Source organism: Rhamphochromis longiceps, linkage group LG18 (genome assembly GCF_057381845.1).
Source record: "Rhamphochromis longiceps isolate RC_006_pf linkage group LG18, R_longiceps_female_GT1.1, whole genome shotgun sequence".
Lineage (NCBI taxonomy): Eukaryota > Metazoa > Chordata > Actinopteri > Cichliformes > Cichlidae > Rhamphochromis > Rhamphochromis longiceps.
This window is the reverse complement of record NC_140574.1, coordinates 29,826,366-29,846,966: the sequence shown is the minus strand read 5'-3', so window position 1 is coordinate 29,846,966 and position 20,601 is coordinate 29,826,366. Positions and strand designations below refer to the sequence as shown.

The following is a 20,601-nucleotide window of genomic DNA, read 5'->3' as shown; positions in this document are numbered from 1 at the left end:
ATCATGAATGCACTGGTGTAAATGCATTTTTTTTACATTTCCCTTGATGATTACAGCTAAAATTCTAGTTATGTGTTGAAAGTGTCTTCTTTTAAAATCCAGAGAAGGCACTAATGTTATTGCAGTAATGTGTATTCATATTACCACAACCCCATGCTAACAGTTTCAGCACTGAGGCAGTCTAAAAATCTGCTCCCTGTTACAGTTGGTACAGGGGTGACTGGGAGGTTACTGGGAAGAATGTGAGAATTCATCATGGGTCTTTCTTTTTTTACATACAGGTTATACTACACACCAGCATCCATCCTTCTACCTACCCTCGGAGCTGATTTCACGGGACCGCACTAGGTCACTCTTGTTGCCCACAAGGATGATTGGGGTTTGTGGCTGGGACTCCCTGAGAAGGAGGCGGAGCTGGGCGGTGCGGTGAAAACTTCGCCTGTCTGTCACTGAGAAGACCAGGATACACACATCGCACTGCAGTGTGGAGAGGTCCTGTGAATTGCAAACACACACATGTATTATACAAACACCTTGGTGGAACAGACCGGTGTGCACACGTAAAAAGAGAGATCAGGTGACAGCAGAGCAGGTGTGGAATGTCAGGTGTCTACTAACCATTACAGAAGATCGTGTTGCATTCCGCCAACAAATTGATCATTTGTTATTCAACTGCTTTTTAAAATTGCCTCTCCAGTGCCTGCTGGTGTGTTTGTTCAAAGCCATGGGAATGGCATCAATGCTATTTCCAAGTACTCAAATTTTTATCACTGTCCCACGAGAGGACTCAGAGGGGTTCTTTGCTCAACTTGACTATGTGCCTGTCACGCTTCACTTTGAATTGCCTGACCCTCTTAAAAGTGAGCACCAACATCCCGTCGGGGCTTCCTGTCACAGAGGCTCAATTAGCCCGTGTGGCTCTTGCAGAAACAGCAGCTTGTAACTGCCTGGGACCATGTTCGCCCTCTATTGCGTTTCCTCTCGATTCAGCTGGCTGCGTTTACATTGGACTGAAGGTGGTCCGTGGGTGCAAAATCGGTCATGGCAAGCTAACTGAAAAAAATCATGTCCAGCAAGCAATCGTGGCTCAGTCCCTCCCAGCTGATCACTTGCTGAGCCAGTCTAGCATGCTTTCAAAATATTGTCTTCTCTGCTGTTGCAGCAGTCACACAGCTATTGTTGGGTGAGTGATATTAGACAGTCAAGATTAAGGAAACTGAACTGTCTGTGGCTAAAACGTGCTTTTACATTTAAGTTTGACCTTGTGGTCAGGGAGATTAGACTTTCATTAAAGCCATGATAAATGGACTGGTTCTTATATAGCGCTTTTTTACTTTACTTAAGCAATCAAAGCCCTTTATAAAACATGCCTTATGTAGACCAACACTTTTTTCTATGCTTTCTGTCTAACACTCCAGTGAACGCATCGGAGAAACTTGGACTTAGTATCTTTCCCGATGGCATTTGGCATGCAGACTGCAGCAGCCAAGAATCAAACCACCAACCTTCCTTGATAAACCGCTGTACACTAACAGCACCCACGGCAAACATTAAAGCTAGAACCTAGTTAGTTTTTCTGCTGTTTGTTGTTAAAGAGAAAGTATTCACTGCAGGAGACCAACTATAAAACTAAAAAGATCTGCCAAGTGACAAGATGTACAAGCTGAAACTTTTCCTGGTTTGGAAAAATAAAGCTAAACTGAAAAAGCTGCAGTTACTTGAAGAACCACTTGAGACTGGCTTCAATATAAAGTCAGTCCCAGAGACAGTATAACCTCCATGACTGCTAAAAAATGCATATGATGTGGAGGGGTGGGTCTGACTGTGATACTACACAGTCTTTGGCAAACAACTTGTGATTGACAAGTCATGCAGTTGCGTGTTTCATACCCAGGATAATGCTCAATTTTGAAACATGGTGTAACCGAGACTTGGCTTTTTTTATTCAGTATGACCCAAATCAAATGACTGACCTCAAGAACTCAGCAGTTAAATGTTTACAAAAGTTAAGAGATAAAGCGGTTTCCCCATAGACTTTGATAGGACCAAAGGTCTTTTTGCACTAATAGCTATTGCCATCGGGCAAATGCTATTAGTGCATAGGAACATATTTGCATCCATAGCTAACTGCTCCCTTCATGACAATGACAACATGACACTGAGGTTTTGTGGGTTCAGCAAAGTTTCTCCACAATAGCGTGCACATGGAAATATAGATTTGTGAATGGGTCAGTGGGGTCAAAACGGTTAAAACGAAAGACATTTCATCTTATGTTGAACAAACTGAATCAATACAAACCATTTTTCTCCCAAAGACAGAAACCTGAAACCAAACCACACAGTGTAATGTCAGGCCTCGTTCTCGAGGCTACATGTCGATAATACAGGAACCATTATGAAAATAGAACCATAAAGTGGAAAGTACAAAGTTTTATATCCAGTCTTTGGGAAACACAGACTATGCATGCAGTCTTTAGCTATAAAGGAATACAAGTGCAGTGCATTTCTGTTCCCATTTTGTGGCGCAATAGCAGAGAATTAAGTTTATATAACATTCTTTAGCTTGGAGCTTTTCTCTTGACTTTACTGTAAAATAAAGGAATTATATTTGATGGTTGGTTTAATCCAAAACCTTAAATCTATAGCATTCCATCAGCAGACATAATCTATTCATAGTTCAGCTGAAAATAGGACACAACCACAAAAGACTGGATCAATAAAAAATAACTTATTTCGACCAGATGATCCAATTTGCCTGCTGAATTGGGACCGCATACAGTCTGCTTGTGTGAGCGTGCCCATGCCTGTGCCCTACATCTACAGCTCCCAAGGTAAACATCCCAGCCCTCCAGAGAGTTTCAGACGGCTGAAAAATTCAAACAATCTGAAGCGGCCAAGAACTGCCCGATCAGACCCCGGAGCAGGAAATTCATGGGGAGCACCTTGGCAGGCTATCTGTTTGACAGCACACAGCAAAAGACAAGCAGAGGAAAAGGAAGGAGGGGGACGGGAGCCACCGGCCACCTGTCACTGATGAATTGGGGGGGGGGGATCAGGAGGAAGAATGAAAACAAGACAGAGAAAGAATCAGGGACAAATCTTTGCGAGAAAAGCCGTACAAAAATAGAGTAGACATCGATTAGATGGGCAATGAACCGATCCAGGAAGAAGGCTGTGACCAAGTAAATACACCTCTCTATCAAACGGAGGCAGAGCAACTCGGGACAGCGCCAACTCTCTCCCTCTCTTGATTAAGCAGCTTCTCTCTGTTCACGGAGAGCAGGCCATCTGTCAATACCAACTCCTCCCATGCACACACAAATACAAAAGCCAGGCACGCGTGCACATACAATCATCCACAACATTCACACAGTACTAATAGAGCATTCAGGGGAATTTAATGGAATTATCAAGATTAAAAACAGGGACTCGTCTGGCTGAATTGAACAACATTTTGCCAAAATGTGAAAATCCAACAAACCAATGCAACTGAAGAAGAGGAAACCAAATGCAGAGAGCCAGCAGGATGAATGCAAACTGTGTAAACACCAGGGTGAAGTCAAACAAGAAAATAACAAGGGTAGGGAAGGGAATAAAAGAAGGAATTAAAAACCCAAATATCCACAAAAAGAACTAACCTTTAAAATAAACCAGGAATTGAAATGAAAGCAAGACAGACAAAAGGCAGCGATATTCAGACAAGCGCAACACAGGAGGCACAGCTAAATGCTCAGAAACACAAAAGAAGTGTTCATCAGTCCTGGGACCACTTCGTTTTTTTTGAGGGAAACCTTTTAGTGCTAAGTTTCAAAGTCTGGAGGACTTCTCAGTAGAGTTGAAAGAAGTCAGAGTAGTAGATTTGTTTTGGAATAACACATTCAATATTCACATATCCCTGGATCTGATCCATAAGTTTGACTATCTACCCATATGGAAAAGATATAGTAAAAACTAGGGCTGGGCCATATTATACCGTTCACGGTAATACCGGTATAATGTTAGGCAACGATAGGAAAATGAAATATCGCGATAGAATATGAGTAAAACGCGCATGCGCAGTGCCTTTGTTTTCATACGCACATGGCCGATTGTTGAGTGAAACAGATGAACCAGAATTGGTTTGTAAAAATGGTGCAACTTCAGTGATGTGGAACTGGTTTGGTGTTTGTCCGTCAGATACACAACAAAGCACATTTTTTTGCAGAACATACAAGCGGCCGTCGTTATTGTCGTATTTGTCGGACTAAGATGCTCTTAAATCTGGGAGTAATCTGGGTCCTAAACTCCGTACACTTCAGGTCAAACGAACACTGCAGCATCACTGAGAGTTAAAAACTGTCTAAATTCTTTCATCTTTAATAAAACGATCAGCGTTGCTGCTTTACCAGGTGTAACTATGAAGTTTAACTTCCAGGCATCCATGAAAACAAAATGTATTACATTTAACGGAGTTAGAAGTTAGCAGGAAGCTAGCGGAAGTTAGCTCGCTAGTTTCGCTAGTTACCTAAACATGATATAGCATGTTCTGACTGAGAGATTTCTGAAAAAAATCAAACGTACAGCTCTGCTATCACTTCCAACATAAATGAAGACAGGAAACTAAACAGCAGTGACGTTTGTAGGGTTACTGAAGTTGGGCTAGCTGGTATATAATGATGGGCTACGTAATCGCTAGCGACACAGCTATGTTAGCATAACATAAACAGTGAAGCTGGAGGACGAACACTAACACTTTTCCACTTATAAAAGTTAACGTGAAGGTTCCTCATGGTTAGAGACAAATGCAATCGCATGGCAGGATGCTGTAAACGGACGAAACTTCAGTCAGGAGAACAACTGAGATAATCCATCCACAATACGAGGTTAGTCATTAATATACTGCAACAACATGGGAATAGAGCAGCTGCCAGAGAATTCAACATTAATGAATCAATGGTACAGAAGTGGAGGAAGCAAGAAGAATGAGTTTAATAAAGTTTGATTTATCTGACTGCTTTGTTTCGCTTAATGTTGGGAGTTCGCCTTGTAATCGGAAGGTTGCCGGTTCGAGCCCCGGCTTGGACAGTCTCAGTCGTTGTGTCCTTGGGCAAGACACTTCACCCGTTGCCTACTGGTGGTGGTCAGAGGGCCCGGTGGCGCCAGTGTCCGGCAGCCTCGCCTCTGTCAGTGCGCCCCAGGGTGGCTGTGGCTACAATGTAGCTTGCCATCACCAGTGTTTGAATGTGTGCGTGAATGGGTGGATGACTGGATATGTAAAGCGCTTTGGGGTCCTTAGGGACTAGTAAAGCGCTATATAAAATACAGGCCATTTAATGTGCCTTATAATCCCGTGCACCTTATGGTCCGAAACATACGTACTGCACACTGCAGTTTAATGTTGCAAAGCACCTCTTTTTAACTTCAGTGGATATTATACATGGTTATGCTCAGGATATGTCAGCCCATTTCTACTGGAAATGCCTTTTGGTTAAACTTTCAGCTAGAAATTTGCATTTGCACTGTTACATTTTTACAAAGCTTTAATGTACATAAAAACCAGCTTCTTGTTTTAGTGAAATAAATGGAAGGTTTTCTTTTTGCGCTAGTAATGTTGTGGAGTTGTATTTTGTCTCGCATCAATTATATCGTCAGTTATATCGTTATCGCAAATTTTCAAATATATATCGTGATCAATATTTTGGGCCATATCGCCCTGCTCTAGTAAAAACTTATATGTGACTACTCATGAAAGTGGCCACTTTCATGAGTAAATCATATAAGGCTTACATGATTTACTCATGAAAGTAGCCACTTTCTCATTACTTTCATATATTGTTTTAGTAAGTATCCAAAACATACAAGTTTCATTATATAATTTTTCAAGGGATCTTATATCTGTTTTCACTCTTGTATGCTTTTCATACAAGTTTCACACAAGACAGATACAAACTTTATAAGATTTATATATATCTTTTCCATATGGGTAGGAATAATTATGTATAAATAGATATGTCTGAATTTTCCCTGCACTGGGGCTGAGCTTCTCAGACTCAGATGATTACACAGTCATCAGAATCAGAATCAGAATACTTTATTGATCCCTGGGGGAAATTATTTTTTGTTACAGTGCTCCATTTTAAACCAACATTAAGACAAGACAGACAATACACTAACTAAGAATAGTACAATATATACATATATATACATACATACATACATAAGTCACTCATAAATAAATAGTTGGAAAAGAAACATGTGTAGTTGTAGCAGCAAACAGTGTGTTAAGTGGATGCGTTGTACAGGGAGATGGCCACAGGCAGGAATGATTTCCTGTGTCGTTCAGTGGTGCTTTTCGGTAATCTCAGTCTCTCACTGAACGTGCTCCTGTGACTGACCAGCATGTCATGGAGTGGGTGGGAGGTGTTATCCAACATTGTCTTTGTCTTGGACAGCATCCGCCTCTCCGACACCACCTTGAGGGAGTCCAGCTCCATCCCCACAACATTGCTGGCCTTACGGATTAGTTTATTAAGTCTGTTGGCATCTGCGACCCCGATTAAAATAAAGGAACAATATTTGTTTCCAAAGCTACAGTTGTGATACTGGCTCTATATTGAAATTATCAATAAAGAATGGCCTTTTTTTCTGTGGGTGAATGTAGCTTTGGGCTAAATCCTCAAACGACTCCTCCTTATGCCTCATGCTGTTACCCATCATTTATGACTGTGCATTACTTTCTCTGTTATTGATAGCCTCAGTTTCATGATGCTTAGTTTTAGTGCTGACTTTTAGGGGCCATAAAAACAGCATAAACATAAAGCTTTAGTTAGAATCTGTTCTAAATGACAAAGAAAAGGCTTTCTAAGACTTAACGTCTCCACATTTCCTGTTCCTGGCAAAGATAATATTGATGGAGCTGCGCTGGAGTACATCTCATTGAAACTTCAAACACTTGATTTTGAACTGGTGGAAACTATTTGAGAAGCTTAAAGTGTGTAACAAAGTTTCTGCACTATTCTCTGAATCAAAATCAGCACTTTTTAAAGACTCATATAGGTGGTGAACAAGGAGGATGATGAAAACTGCAACATTAAGAACAGTAACTTAAAACAAATTTCATGTGATAGATCATGTTCTCGTTATTTCATGAAAATAAGTGAAGATTGAAAATGTGGGAACACTGAGTTGTTGAAGACTGTGTCATTTCTGCAACAATCACCTGGGTGATGTTTATCTTATGTTAAAAAGAAATAAAATAAACCTCCAAATCTCCTCCAAGAGTAAATATTTAAAATGTGTCTGCTTTTGTCTTATAAGATGTCTTGTTAGTGCAATGATTAATTCAACAGTATGAGTCAGGTGAACCTCGTGAAAGTAGACCAAAGCATTTCTTTTCCACTTTGGACCAGCGACCCTCTCCTCCAACGCAGCAGCATTGAAATGAAGCAAGTTTGCAGACGAAGGATCAAAGATCGGATCAAAGCCTGTCCTCGGGCCTGACCCAGCACCGAGACGTGACTCTGAAGCTGAACAAATCATTCGTCGGCTTCAACTTAGCAGGTAATTCAAAGTACACTGTAATGCATTCACTGTATTATAAAGAAGAAAAGCTAGTTTTCCCCAGGAACCACATGTCCTGAACACTGTGGGTTGGGTTTTTTTGTGTGTGTGTCAGGTTGTGTATATGGATTAGTTCTGAGAACAGATAAAATGATGGAGAGTGATTTTACCAAAAGAGTCCGAAAAATTGTAATGAAGGGAATATAATCGAGTAAATCAGTTAGAAACAGTCAAATAGAAGGGTTCAATGGCGTTTCATATACAAATTCCTTGGGGGTGGGGGTGGGGGCAGAGCCTAGAGTGTTTTGCTCATCATAGCAAAGATCTTCTGCAAATCAGAATCAGAATCAGAAAGGGTTTTATTGCCAAATGTTGAGCAGGTTTACAACATTAGGAAATTGCTGCGGTGCTTCAGTGCAAACATACTGTCATAAATTGCGCTTAAATAGACATGAAAAAATAAAAGTAAGAATAAGAATTAAAAATGCTGCTGATGTCAGACAGACAGCCTGCCCGGGACTTACCACCTCGGTAAATTCTGCCCCAGAGCAGAATGTCTGATTTACAGATGTGTTTTTCTAAGAAATTGTTTGTACAGAGGAACAGCAGATATAATTTGTGCAGACCAAGAATAGCTTTTAAGGAGATACAGCCTGAGAGACAGGGCAGCTTGTAATCCTTGATTCAATTATGAACTCTGCATCATATCAAAAAGTGCCTGAAGATAATCGTGACCATTGGTCCAAAAGTAGAAGTTTAATCACAAGCTGACTTTGTGACAGGACAAAAGTAGTAAATCCAAATATTAAATAGAGGGCTACTGAAAGGACTAGTTAAAGTTCAGATCTGAATCCTCATTGTGATGTTGTGGGGGATTTAAAATGAGTTGACTTTGCAGCTGAAATAATTTGGGGTGGACGAGTGGTCATAAATTTGCTTTTCAGCACAGAAGGCTTTTACTGTTCAAGCACAACACTTTTATCTGTATGTTTCAAAGACGATCAAATGTGCGTTTTAAAGGACTATTTTCTTTACACGACTCTGTCATTAAACTGGAAAGATTACCAATTTTCATGCATTGTTGTGTTTTTTTTTTAGCTTTTTTATAAAAACAACTTTTTCCACACATGCACACACACATAGATTAGCATGCACTCTAAAAACCACTCATGCTGGCTAGTGCCATGCACTACATCAGTATCCATTAACAGTGAGGACAATGAATCACTTATCAGGCATGATTTGCATAACATGTTGTGGCTCTGTGAGCACTCAGACTATTATCCCCTCCAGTTGTGGTTTAAAAAAAATAGGCTGAATCAGAGCATTTGGCCCTTTTTTGAGAGGACGTGTGAGCATCCTCTCACTGCTTCAAACACACATCCTGAATGACTGCAAGCTGTTTGCTTTGCAGCACAAAATACATAAGCAAAGCTACTTTAGGGCCTTTACATGGAAACAAAAGGGTCAAGCACATCCCCACACAATTTTCACAAACATACACAGACATATATATATATAGGCGTATATAGCCTCCATTCATCTTTCTGAAAAGTAATCACATGCACTTTCCACACGCCTGCCTCTTTGGCCTGTGCTGTATTTGTCTGACTGACTGGCTGTCAGAGCAAAATGAAAGAGCAGGAAGATCAATAAAGATGCGAAGGTGATGAATGGAGGAACAGAAAATGACAAGGAAAAGGACAAAGGAGGAAGGCGGAGCAAATGCAAGAAGAGAGGACAGAGGAGCACCTTGCTCTGTGGTAGTCAAAATCTGATAATAGGATGATGAAGCTTAGTGCAGATGGAATGCCGAGTTAGTGGGTTCGCTCTTTCTCTTTTACTTACTTACTGCTGCACAAAGACAACCCTAAGGAAACATATATCTGAGTCCATCTGGCCTGCACTGAGTAAGTCAGACACACGCCTGCACACACATACCCATTCCATAATCCAACCATGAATGACCACAGCTTGCTGAATAAAGCTGGCATCACAGCATAGACTTAGTACACCATAAAGACCGTTAGTGCACCATGGAGACTATTGCACGCCACCTCAGACACACACAAGTGCACAAGCAGAACATACACAAAAGGATAAAGTAGTAATGGGTGTCCCTGCATGACCTAGTTTCAAGCTGAAATATGTCAGTGTGTGGAACCAGCTCCCTGCAGAACTGTCTATTAGTAAATCCCTGAATCCCTGCCCAGATGCTGCTCTGTTCTTGACCCATGACCTCTATGTACATTGAGGATAAAAGAGGATTTCTTTCCAAAACACAATAAAGTATTAATAATATTAGAATTGTTCCATGACCATAGAATTATAAGGTTTGATCTGACTTTTGGGCTTAGAAAAACCTTGCTAACATTAGATTGTTCTTTGCCATTATTACTCTTATTTTATCATTTTAAAAAAGAACGTTGCCCGACGTATGTACAAGCTATGCAGTGTTAACACTCATAACATGGTTGAAGGCTATTTCTCCCATCTTTTTTTATTCTTTTCTTTATTCTTTGCCAATACTGATAGACACTGACATAACAAAGAAGCTGAGGGTAATAAGTCAATCCATCTGAAACAAGCCAGGTCAGCAAATTTTTACCATTAGCTTAGGGTGACCAACCGTCCTCTTTTCCCCGGACATGTGCACTTTTCACGTTCTGTCCGGGGGGATTTTCGAGGACCCATGTGTGTGACGTCATCCCCGAACTGCTGCTTTGTGAGCGCTTGTTCTGCACTCAAGGACAGGACTGACAGCGCGCAGCAACGCGCCTAATGATGTTCAAACGATCCCAAAGCGCAAGTGCATCTTTTCAGACGAACTGCAAAAGAAATTTCCCTCGTACTGACCATAGCTGGACTGGCCATCGGGCATACCGGGCATTTGCCTGGTGGGCCGATGGTGATTTTTCGTTTTTACGGCCGATGGTTTTGTTGTTGTTGTTTTGTAACGGTATAAACAATCAAAGGTGGTGGATTGGCCAGATGCTGGCCGGTGTGTAAAAATAACTCAGTTATTTGGTGGTGTCTATGGCGGAGCTTCCACAGAGGCTAGCAGGTGGATGAGGGAAACGGGAGGCAGGAGGAGGAGAGACCCGAGGCGGCCGCTGGTCCGAGTGTCAGGTGAACTGAACTTCAGGTGAAGTTATGACCTGCAGTCTATCTGGGTCAGATATAAACCAAATTTAGGTGTAGTTTATTTTCATTGTGCTAACTTTTTACAGTCAGTTACAATAACTCATACTGCGTACTAGCTAGCATGACGGAGTTTCTATACAGGTGGGCGGGTGCTATGATGTTACTGATAGTGATATGATATCGGTTTGGATATGTGGTGAGAGGGAAACATGAAGATGAAACCAGGAAATGTCCTTACTGAATCATCAGAGCTAAACAGGTGATGGAGAAACAGGGTTACCTTTAAGGTGGGCATATATGAGTTGAAGGGAAGTTATGAACTGTTTCTGAGAGACAAATAACACCAGGATCCTTTTCTATGTAGCTGACAGCTGGTAACTGTGCAGGGGCGGGTCTAGCAAAGTTTTGCCAGGGGGCCAGGTTGGGCATTAACAGGGAAAAGGGGGCACAAAGAAATACCTTTCTTTCTTATTCTCATTTAAAATGTCTAGATTTTAAAAAATAATTATCTGAATCTTACAACCAAAGTTTTTTTGGCTTTATGGTTTTTCCTATAATACCTGGTGGGCCGGTCTCCAGTCAAAATACCCTGGTCAATTTTTTCTCCCAGTCTAGCCCTCATACTGGTAATTTTTTTTATGCAGATTAAGCATTATTTCTGTACCATTATTTAATTCCAGAGGTTTTTAAGTTCTTTTTTTGCACTTGTTGACTTGTAAAAGCCTATATGACATATTTTTTTCACAATTAATTAACCGCACAGTGAAGGCATCGTTTAAATATGTTAAATATGTTTCTTTAAGCAAGTTCTTCATGATTGAGCTAAGTGTCCTCTTTTTTGGAAATCAAAATGTGGTCACCCTACATTAGCTACCATGCTAGATAGCTACTGATGTCAAATTATGCTGGTGTTTACTAGGTACAGTGACTAGAAACAACAAACGGGCTAATGGATAGCTGAAGCAGCTAGCAGAGTTAGCAGCAGGGTTAGCGGAGCGCTAATGCTAAACAACATGCTTTTTGTTGATGTCGTGTTCATCTACTTGTGACCAACAGTATAAATCTTATATACAGTAAATCAATTTCTCTAGTTGACATTGATCTCTTAAATATAGTACACAAAACTGTGACTTCAACCTTTATTTTTGTTTACACACTTATCTGCACAAGATGAGTGTCCCACCGGAGACTAAAACAAACAGAACTGCTTAGGTATAATAGCTTATATGGATTTGGGCAAGAAATGGGGAACCGTAAATAGTGCAGAATGACTCTCTTAAGACTAAACAACAGCAAAACAGGAAAGGGAAAAATGTCCAGGGAGTTGCTTCTCTGGACAGAATTCAATACTCCAAGAATTGGCTGGTTGAACTGTGTTTTTCTTCCTTCCTAATTGAGATAAGAAATGTGGTCAAGCAGCAATTATCTTCTTCCAAATTGCATCCTGACTTGCTTTAACATAATAAACGATCCTACCCTTAGGTGCAGCAGCAAATTCTCCTCACTCCATGCTGATAAACACGCATACTGTGCATCATTGCCCTACATTCTTCCAGGCCTGAGGCTGCACGTTTTGGTTGCTTACAATAAATATAAAGATTTTAAGCTATCAAATAACAATGGAAACTTCAGGACTCACTTAGGGAAAAGGTGTCCACTTGGTCTTTGACACAGAGACCCTACTGGCTGTTTAAAGCTTAAATCAATGACCAATCTCAGGCTTAGAGTGGAGGACAACATAGGCTGGCTAGGTCAACGCCAAGTGTGCCAGTGTTTCTATTTCTGGCACATCGTGACTTATTTAAACCATCCTATCCCTATAACGTCATCAACACTCACAACGTCCCAGTGTCTGGCCAAGCAGACTCTCAGCCTTCTGTGGCTGTGTTTGCTGGTGTTGTTTTACACATTTGACCAGGCCGATGCAGAGTGTGCATTCACGCACGCAGGTACAGTCTGTACATATTTACAGGTTCTTTCGCCCTTACGGTGCGCTCTACCTGTGATTTGTTGTGCAACGCTCCCTGCAGTTCGGGGAAAATTGTAGCTCCAACTTGACGTCCATGTACCAATCAGTTGTGAGTCGAACCGAGAAGTACTTGAAGGAGCAATCTATGGGTGTAAATGCCACCTTTTCACATTTTTTTAGCAGTTTGCATTGCTGGGAAAGGAAGAGGATGGGGCCAGGCCAGAGAACGGATGAAGCCCCAAAGCCAGCAGGGTTGGATGCTGACTATTCCAGCATCATTTCATGCGTGAGCGAGTGAGTGATTAATTCAGCCACATTTGAGTGCGTATGTGTGTGTGTGTCTGTGCATGTTGCTATGGTAACTTGGGTATAGGATGGGTTGCCCCATGGAGAACACTTGCGGCTCACTACAAGACCAGAAGCCTGGCCTCTTGGGATGGAGAGTGCCCGGCGGTTAATGTTGTGCTAGTTCAATGCCCGGCCACGCGTTAGACATCTGGATGACATCTGTTTCTGCACCTGATTGTTTGTATGTGGGACACTCTGCCTTTAGACACTGTGTGCATATATATTGTATCTAGTGGCATTACTGCAAAACAAAACAAAACAAAATACTAGCATAAACGCGATGCTGAACAGGGTTGCTGCCCCTCGCCCCACCAAGTGCAGACGGCCCTGGAGTCCTTCCAAGCTCCCCGCTGTACTGCTTCTGTTGCTTCAGCCTTAATGCCCTGCCTTGTATAAACACGCACATAATAACAAATATAATTAACTCTCAGCAAGATTTAACCAGCAGAATGAGGCGAGCAAGCACGAAAAAAAGCCACCGAAAGAACAGACGAGGGTATTCAAACACAACGACTGCAAGGCAACAACACTGGAGGTGAGAAAGGGGCACCAGGAAAAGTGAAGAAGTGAGCACCCCTGCTGTGGATGCTCCTGAGTTAAATGTGACTAATTCAACCTTAAGAAAAGAGAAAGCCCAGTGGACATCTGGAATAGGATGATCTACCCTACATACTAATTAGAGGGCTCTACTGTTCCATCACATTATTAACAGCCATTAATAACTGCACGGCTTTTGGTTTTGCATAATACGCTCTGTGTCAAAAGGATCTTTTTTTTTGACAAGCTGGCTGCTGGTGCTCAAGTTTCTCCTGCTACGACAATCACCACCACCAGGTCACATTAACTTGCACGCACTGTTCAACTGTAAAGACCGATGATGCGTAGCAGGAGCAATTTTAGCCTGCGAAGAAGTCGTCTTTTTTCAGCAGATTTGAATCGAAACATATGTTGTTAACTACTGAGTGATTCCCACTTTTGAGAGAGAGAACTTCAAAGAGATCAAGTACAGCGAACGCTTCTCCAGGATTCCCTCTACAGTGGAGGACACACACGCAAACGCACAAGTAGGTGTAAAAGCAAAAGTAGGAATGCACTCTCTTTACACCTCTTTACACGTGAAATCAGACAAATGGCTTTCCCTGTTCTTCAGTACAGGCAAAGATTATAAAGAGTGGGAAGAGAAAGAGGGCATTGAGTGAGAAGGGACACAGAACTGGTTTAAATGTGTAAAAAAGAAGACAGAGAGAGGACGAAGCTATCAGTCACTCACCTGTTTCCAGTTGTCAAAAATGATGACTTTGCTGTCCTCGTCGTCCACTGTCACCGTATACTCGTAGCCCTCACCTGCAAACAAAACGCCCTCGTCACACATAAGAAAGGACAATGCAGCTCATGTTAAGAATAAATAGGGGGGGTCTGACAGGTTGTAAAAGAAAATCATAACAGGAATTGTGGCGATAAAAAGAATGAATCACAATATTCACCACTTAAGTAGATTGTCTGCATATTCTGCCTCAAGATACTGATGAACCAGTTTAAGTCTTAAAAACTGTCCTTGACCTACTCGAGAGTTCTTACATCATTATCTGTGAAGATTACAGCAAAGCATTTAAAGACCGGGCTTTGGAGCTAAATGATGTGTTTATGAAGGCGGTATAATGCAGATGTTTTAATGCTATTTTACTCCAGTTTAAATGATGATGGTGATATTCCGCATTTTCTTAACTGTCAAGGAATCCCATGAAACAAATGTTTTAAGCCTATATGTTAAAGCCCAGTCTAACTGCTCTGCCTTATCGGCGACTCTCGGTCCAAGCCTCTTTACTCTTACCGAAGAAGGAAATCTTTTCAAACAGCTCGTCAAAAAGGTAGATTTTCCCCATTTCCTATAAGTCAAGGTCAATTTTTACCAAATGCTACTTGAAACGAGATTTATTATTTTGGGAATGAAATGTTTTCAGATGCAGATTAATAGACATTTTTGAATATTCACAGCAGCAGCGTATATGAGACAGTGAAGATTGAGTCCATATAGAGTGTCGAACTCCAGGCCTTGAGGGCCGGTGTCCTGCAGGTTTTAGATGTGTCCTTGATCCAAAACAGCTGATTTAAAGGCTAAATTACCTCCTCAACATGTCTTGAAGTTCTCCAGATGCCTGGTAATGAACTAATCATTTGATTCAGGTGTGTTGACCCAGGGTGATATCTAAAACTAGCAGGACACCGGCCCTTGAGGCCTGGAGTTCGACACCCCTGATATAGAGAAATAACACATCATGTGTCACTATTTTGAATCGCATGCTTAATTTTCCATCATCTGATCTCAAAAGGCAATTTTTTTGAGTAATGGACATTGAATCTTATGATACATTTAAAATACAGGCACGTCTGGAATCACTGCGGCGACTGCCGTTGGTACGCTACCTTCCAGCAACCACATGAAACTCACGGATCCCCTCTTTCTAATTGTACGTGTTTTAATTGTTACCGGCAACAGCTGCAAAATCAAAGCACTTTGAAAATCCGATGATTCTTTTTGATACACAAAAGCAGCCAGATGGAGCTACTGTACGTGCCCATTAAATATCGTAAATTCATTTAGGCGTAACAAACTGAAGCTTCCTATCATTACACCATTAGCACAAACACTTCTTCATTAAAATACACAATAACTGTGGAAAACTCACCGGGATCAATGAGATTTCTGCTCTTAGGGACAACAAATCTCCCAGTGTAAATCAATGCTGTCTTTGGAAAGTAATTACTTTGCGTATTGGCTGGTAAGGTGTTACTCCACTCACAGATGCTATGGTTCTGAGCATCTGTTCAAAACTACTAAAAAAGTGCTAATTAAATAGGTGTTGTGTCTTTTTTTTTTCTTTCCACACTTTGCAATTTTAATGTGTGAATAATTGAACGGTTTAGTGCACCACTTAAATTCCCCGGCATGATAAGAGTGGCATTGGGGAAACATGTAAAGGCTCCTTGTCTGAGAGGGGTTTTTGTTTCTCTCCCTGTATGATGCATAAATCCAAATGTACAATGTTGGCAGCAATGAATACCACATGATGATGTCAAGGATACGTCAGCTTTATGCATGATGGAGAGCGTTCGTCTCTTAATGACAGTGACTTATCGATTGGCCGAGACAAGAGCTGATTATCCCCGGTGTTAAACTGATCTTTGCCACAGACAGACCTGCTGACTGATAGAGGGGGAAAGAGGGTCAGGACAGTTTTAATGAGCTTTAATGGTAGACGTGTATACCTTAAGTAGAAATATACCCAATGACACGAAGACCAATAAACCAGAATATCCCATTTGCCTGGCTGAGGTCACTGAGACCTTTTACATGTCTCTTTATTATATTTAAAGCTACAGCTAGTAGCTGGTTATCCTAGCTTAGACTGAAAAACAAAATAGGTGGAAACAGCTGGTACGGATTAGTGCAGAATCCCTTGGTCCCATCTACCAATCTGCACAATGTCTGCATGCTAAATATAAAAGCATTTGCTGAGCTGAGCAAAAAGAACAGGAAAAAAGGGAAACCTGTAAACCTCTCTTGGAGGTGAGAAATTCAGGATCAGAATTGTAAACCTAAACATAGTTTTACTCTTTGGTTTTATACTTAATGTAAACTAAAAAGGTATAGCCTTCATGCATAAGCGCTACTGATGTACACCAGTCTTTTTTAGACATTTGGACACTACATGATTTAGGTAGTCATGATATGGCAAAACAAAAGTGCTCAAAGAGTGGTTGGGTGAATTTTGTGGTTGGATGAGCGTGCTTTACTGTTTTCTAAAGTTAAACCTTGGTTAAACCTAGTTAAAAACTAAGTGGAAACAAACTATGAATATAGGTGAACATGCATGTATGAAGACATTCCATCAATCTCTGTCCAGGTCATTACCACATGCTTGTGTCTCAGAGTCTATAGAGAGGGATCTGTCTGACTGCCCGGCCAGAGATAAGGCCAGCGACGACTTGCCCACGCCATTCTGTCCCAGTAGCACTATCCTCAGTGCCCCGCCATGGCTGTGGTAAGATGACTGGGCAGCAGCCGATTGGCTGAAGGACTCATCCCGAGGCACCGCTGTGTCACTGATAGGCAACGTGGTAGGCTCCTCCAAGCCTGGGATCCAATCACAGTCCTCGGATACGGCCTCTTCCCTTCGCAGCTGGTGCTTGACAGGCAGGGGTGTGCTCCCTCGTCGAAGCGGGGGTGCCGTCGTTAGAAACATACTGTACTAGAGTGAAATAGAGACAAAATAAGAAAGACTGTCACTGGGCATTGCGGGAGGTGTTGCTCGCACGAGTGCATTCCCAGATTTTTAAAGTTCAAAGCAGACAGCTGATCTACCTGTAACGCTGCCTATTCTTGTCCATGTTATCGCAGGAGAATGTGGGAGGGGGAGGGTACTTCCACTGTGTGCGTATGTGTGTAAAAAATAAAAGGAGAAGGAGGTGATAACAGCAGAGGTGAGACAGATGAATGGCAGTGTGAGAGAAAGATGCTGATGAAGACACAGAGCATGTCAAAGGGAAAATTAAGAGAGGAGGAGGGTGATGTTGAGGTGGGGAGTGGTGATATGAGGGCAGTAGGAGCTGCTGACAGAAAAGTGACAGCAGGTTGATAAGGATGCAGAGAATGAGGTGGAGACCAGAGAACAACAAGAAGCGTGCATGTAACACGGAAACATTTGGCAAGGATAGACAAAAAGAGACTGCAGCTGTGCGTAATAAGTGCACTCAGGTGGCTATATGCTGCACGGTGAGTGTGTGCACAGCGGGAATTCACATGCAAACAGGTCAAAAACATAAAGTCTGCATCTTTATTCTTAGTCTTTTAAAAATGGAAATCTATAATTGGAGGCTTCCAGTGGTTTTGTATAGAACAATGGCTTTGCTGAGAAAGCTGTGAGTGTTTCTGCACGAGCACAATAGTGCATGTGTGTGTGGGAGTGTGTGTTTTGCAGCCACAGCAGGTCAACCACAGAAGACCTGCATTAATATTAATACAGCAATTAATCTAGCTCCACAGCAGCACCAAGCATTGGTGGCTCTGTGTCTGTCTGTGGCACAGCCAAGTACAGTACTGGCACTTAATTAAAGGGGACTGACACAATAATAGGAGCACACTCAAATACATTACAATGCAGTTTACAGCTACTGTTGTGTTACTGAGCTGAGCACGTCACAGGACACGAGCTACAAGTCATAAACTTGCGTGTTGAATTAGATTTGGGTAGGTTGCTATAATGTAGCAAACTAAAAAGGTATAGCAGAAAGGTTAGGTATATTGTAGCATATAGTATAGAATAGTATAGTAAGTATACTATAGTTTATTTTAATATAGTATAGTATAATGTAGCACATAGTATAGCATAGAATACTATAGTAAGAGAAGTAATAGTAATACTCTATACTGTAGTGTAGTTTAGTATACAATAGTACACTATAGCATACAGCACACACACCAAACTTAATATTTAATGGTTTTTTAAATGAATAATGAAAGTTAATGGAAGAAACCCAGTTTCTATTTGGTTCCACAGATATCACGATGTATCAGAGAACTGTTGTCCTGTGAATGTGATACCATCACTATTGTGACATTCACAGGACTATTGTGACAGTACTGCATTGTTAGTTACTCTGTACATACCATTTGTAGTGTTTTTGTATAGTGTTGCATGGAGATGTCTTTTTTTAAGAAGTCCACCTACTACTGATGAAACTGAGATATTTTAAGAAAGAAAGTGTAATTTCAAAAATGTGTATTCAGTCTGTCTGCTGTTGTCACAAAGCAATGCTGACAAGAAAATGAAAGAAAGCTGTTGCACAGCTCGTTGACTTAACCACTGTGTGGTATGACTGGTATAATGTAAAATTATGTTTTTGCTAGTAAGGAGGCTGTAGACCTGACACTGATTCAGACCTCTGTCTTGGATGAAATGTAACAGTTTGGACAGCCAGCCTCAAGATAGGATCCTCTGACTGCTAACATGACGCTTTTCCTGGTGTAAAATAGAGCACAGAGTGTAACAGTGCAGTCCTTTGAAGTGCACTATAGCGTAATTGCAGTGTTGTTAATATTGTATAGTGTTTTTACAACAAAATGCAGTTAAGGTGTGGCTGATTGTGACACTTGAGTATGTAGCTCTCTCATGCACACGCAGACACATCAAGCCTGTCGCTCAGGTAGCAGCCAAAGGATCTAATCAATTAAGCACGCCTTTATTGTCTGCAGCGCTCAGAGGAGCTTTCCTACGCAGAGACCGTGACCACGGATCGCGCCAGCGTGTCAGGGGTTAATCTCTCTCTCGCCAGGCTGTCTAGAAACTGGGGCAAACAGCAGTGCATAATACAAAATTAATACTACAGGCTATGTTTTTATTCTCTCTTCCTCGCAGCCCAATCACACAGACACTGCTGTTTCTTTCCAGCCCAGTTAGTCTTTTTTACTTTCGAGTCTTACGAGCCGTGTTTACTGTACAGCTGATCCATAATTGTGCTCAGCATCTATGGAGTAACCTGTGGGATTAAGTGCTCCACTATATGAACGGATCGAAGGCGTTTAAGAAGTGTAACACTTGCCGACGGTTTACAGAACACACAGATATCCTGTCACAGCAAACGCCGAAACGCCTAACAGCAAGTGGGGTTTAGACCGGGTGAGAAAATCTGGTTCATTAATATTCAGTCTTTAAGTCACCAATGAGCAGTCAAAGTTCGCGTGATAGTGAAAGAAATTAAGAGCCTAAATAATAATAATAATAATAAAACAATTATCTAATAAAAGTGAAAAAAAAAGGGATTCCTGCACATAGAAAGTGTAGCTGTGAGAAACCAAAGTGTGCTGCAGAAAAAAAACGTAGGCGGTGTTGTAGCAGCGTACCTGGAGTGTGTGGCTGGCTATTGTGCAGAGCGCACGAGGCTGTAGTGGAACATCTGCGTCCCCTTACCTGGTCAGCCATGGTTATCGGTGAGTCTTCTCTTTGCAGAACGAGGCTCAAGTCATCTGTGCTGCTTGCAGACCCGGCATCACATTAACCACGGCTTTAACGCACGGCACCCAAAAGGCACGCGCGACTCATTTAACGTGATGTTATTTTCCCCTTCTCCGCCGAGTAAAACCTCCCCCCTCCACCTCCACCTCCTCCCTGCCTTCCTCCTTCCGCTCGCTAGAAATGAGAGGTGCGGCGCGTGGAGCGCCGGGATGGGAAGAAGCAGGCTGCCAGGTGGAAGAAGACTCTATACCTGCGTCTCCGCTCGGCATAGGAGGCGACTTTCTATGTGAAGGAGATGAGGACGGACAGCCACCGGCACCGAAACGCATCCCCTCATGTCCTCTGAGAAGAGTTCCAGCGGACAGCAGTTTGTGACTGCAGAGTGATCTTGGGTTGGAGGTGAAGGGAGTGATGAGTACGGGGTGGTGTGCCCCTCTAATGCTTTCAAAAAGCTTGTTAAGTTCTTTTCAATAACTGTGTGTGTGTCAGACACCAGGGTTTGAGCTGCTCCCGTAGAAAAAATATCATTCAGTTTTGACAACTGTTAGCAGTTTCTGTCTGTGAGGCGGAGCGGCCGCCAGGGGGAGG

The 20,601-nt window shown here is 41.9% G+C and overlaps 1 protein-coding gene across 2 annotated transcripts in view; it reads right to left on the bottom strand.

Annotated features, from left to right (window-relative positions):
• Nucleotides 1-20,380, bottom strand: part of rem2 (RAS (RAD and GEM)-like GTP binding 2) — a 35,100-nt gene extending 14,720 nt beyond the window's left edge. For both annotated transcript variants that reach the window (XM_085390174.1, XM_085390175.1), the window contains exons 1-4: nt 19,969-20,380; nt 16,914-17,250; nt 14,271-14,344; nt 318-495 (exon numbers count right to left, since the gene is read on the bottom strand). In XM_085390174.1, the coding sequence (XP_085246300.1) occupies nt 318-495; nt 14,271-14,344; nt 16,914-17,250; nt 19,969-19,980 (601 nt within the window). In that variant the 5' untranslated portion in view covers nt 19,981-20,380. The remainder of the gene's footprint in view (nt 1-317; nt 496-14,270; nt 14,345-16,913; nt 17,251-19,968) is intronic.
• Between the last annotated feature and the right edge of the window lie 221 nt (nt 20,381-20,601).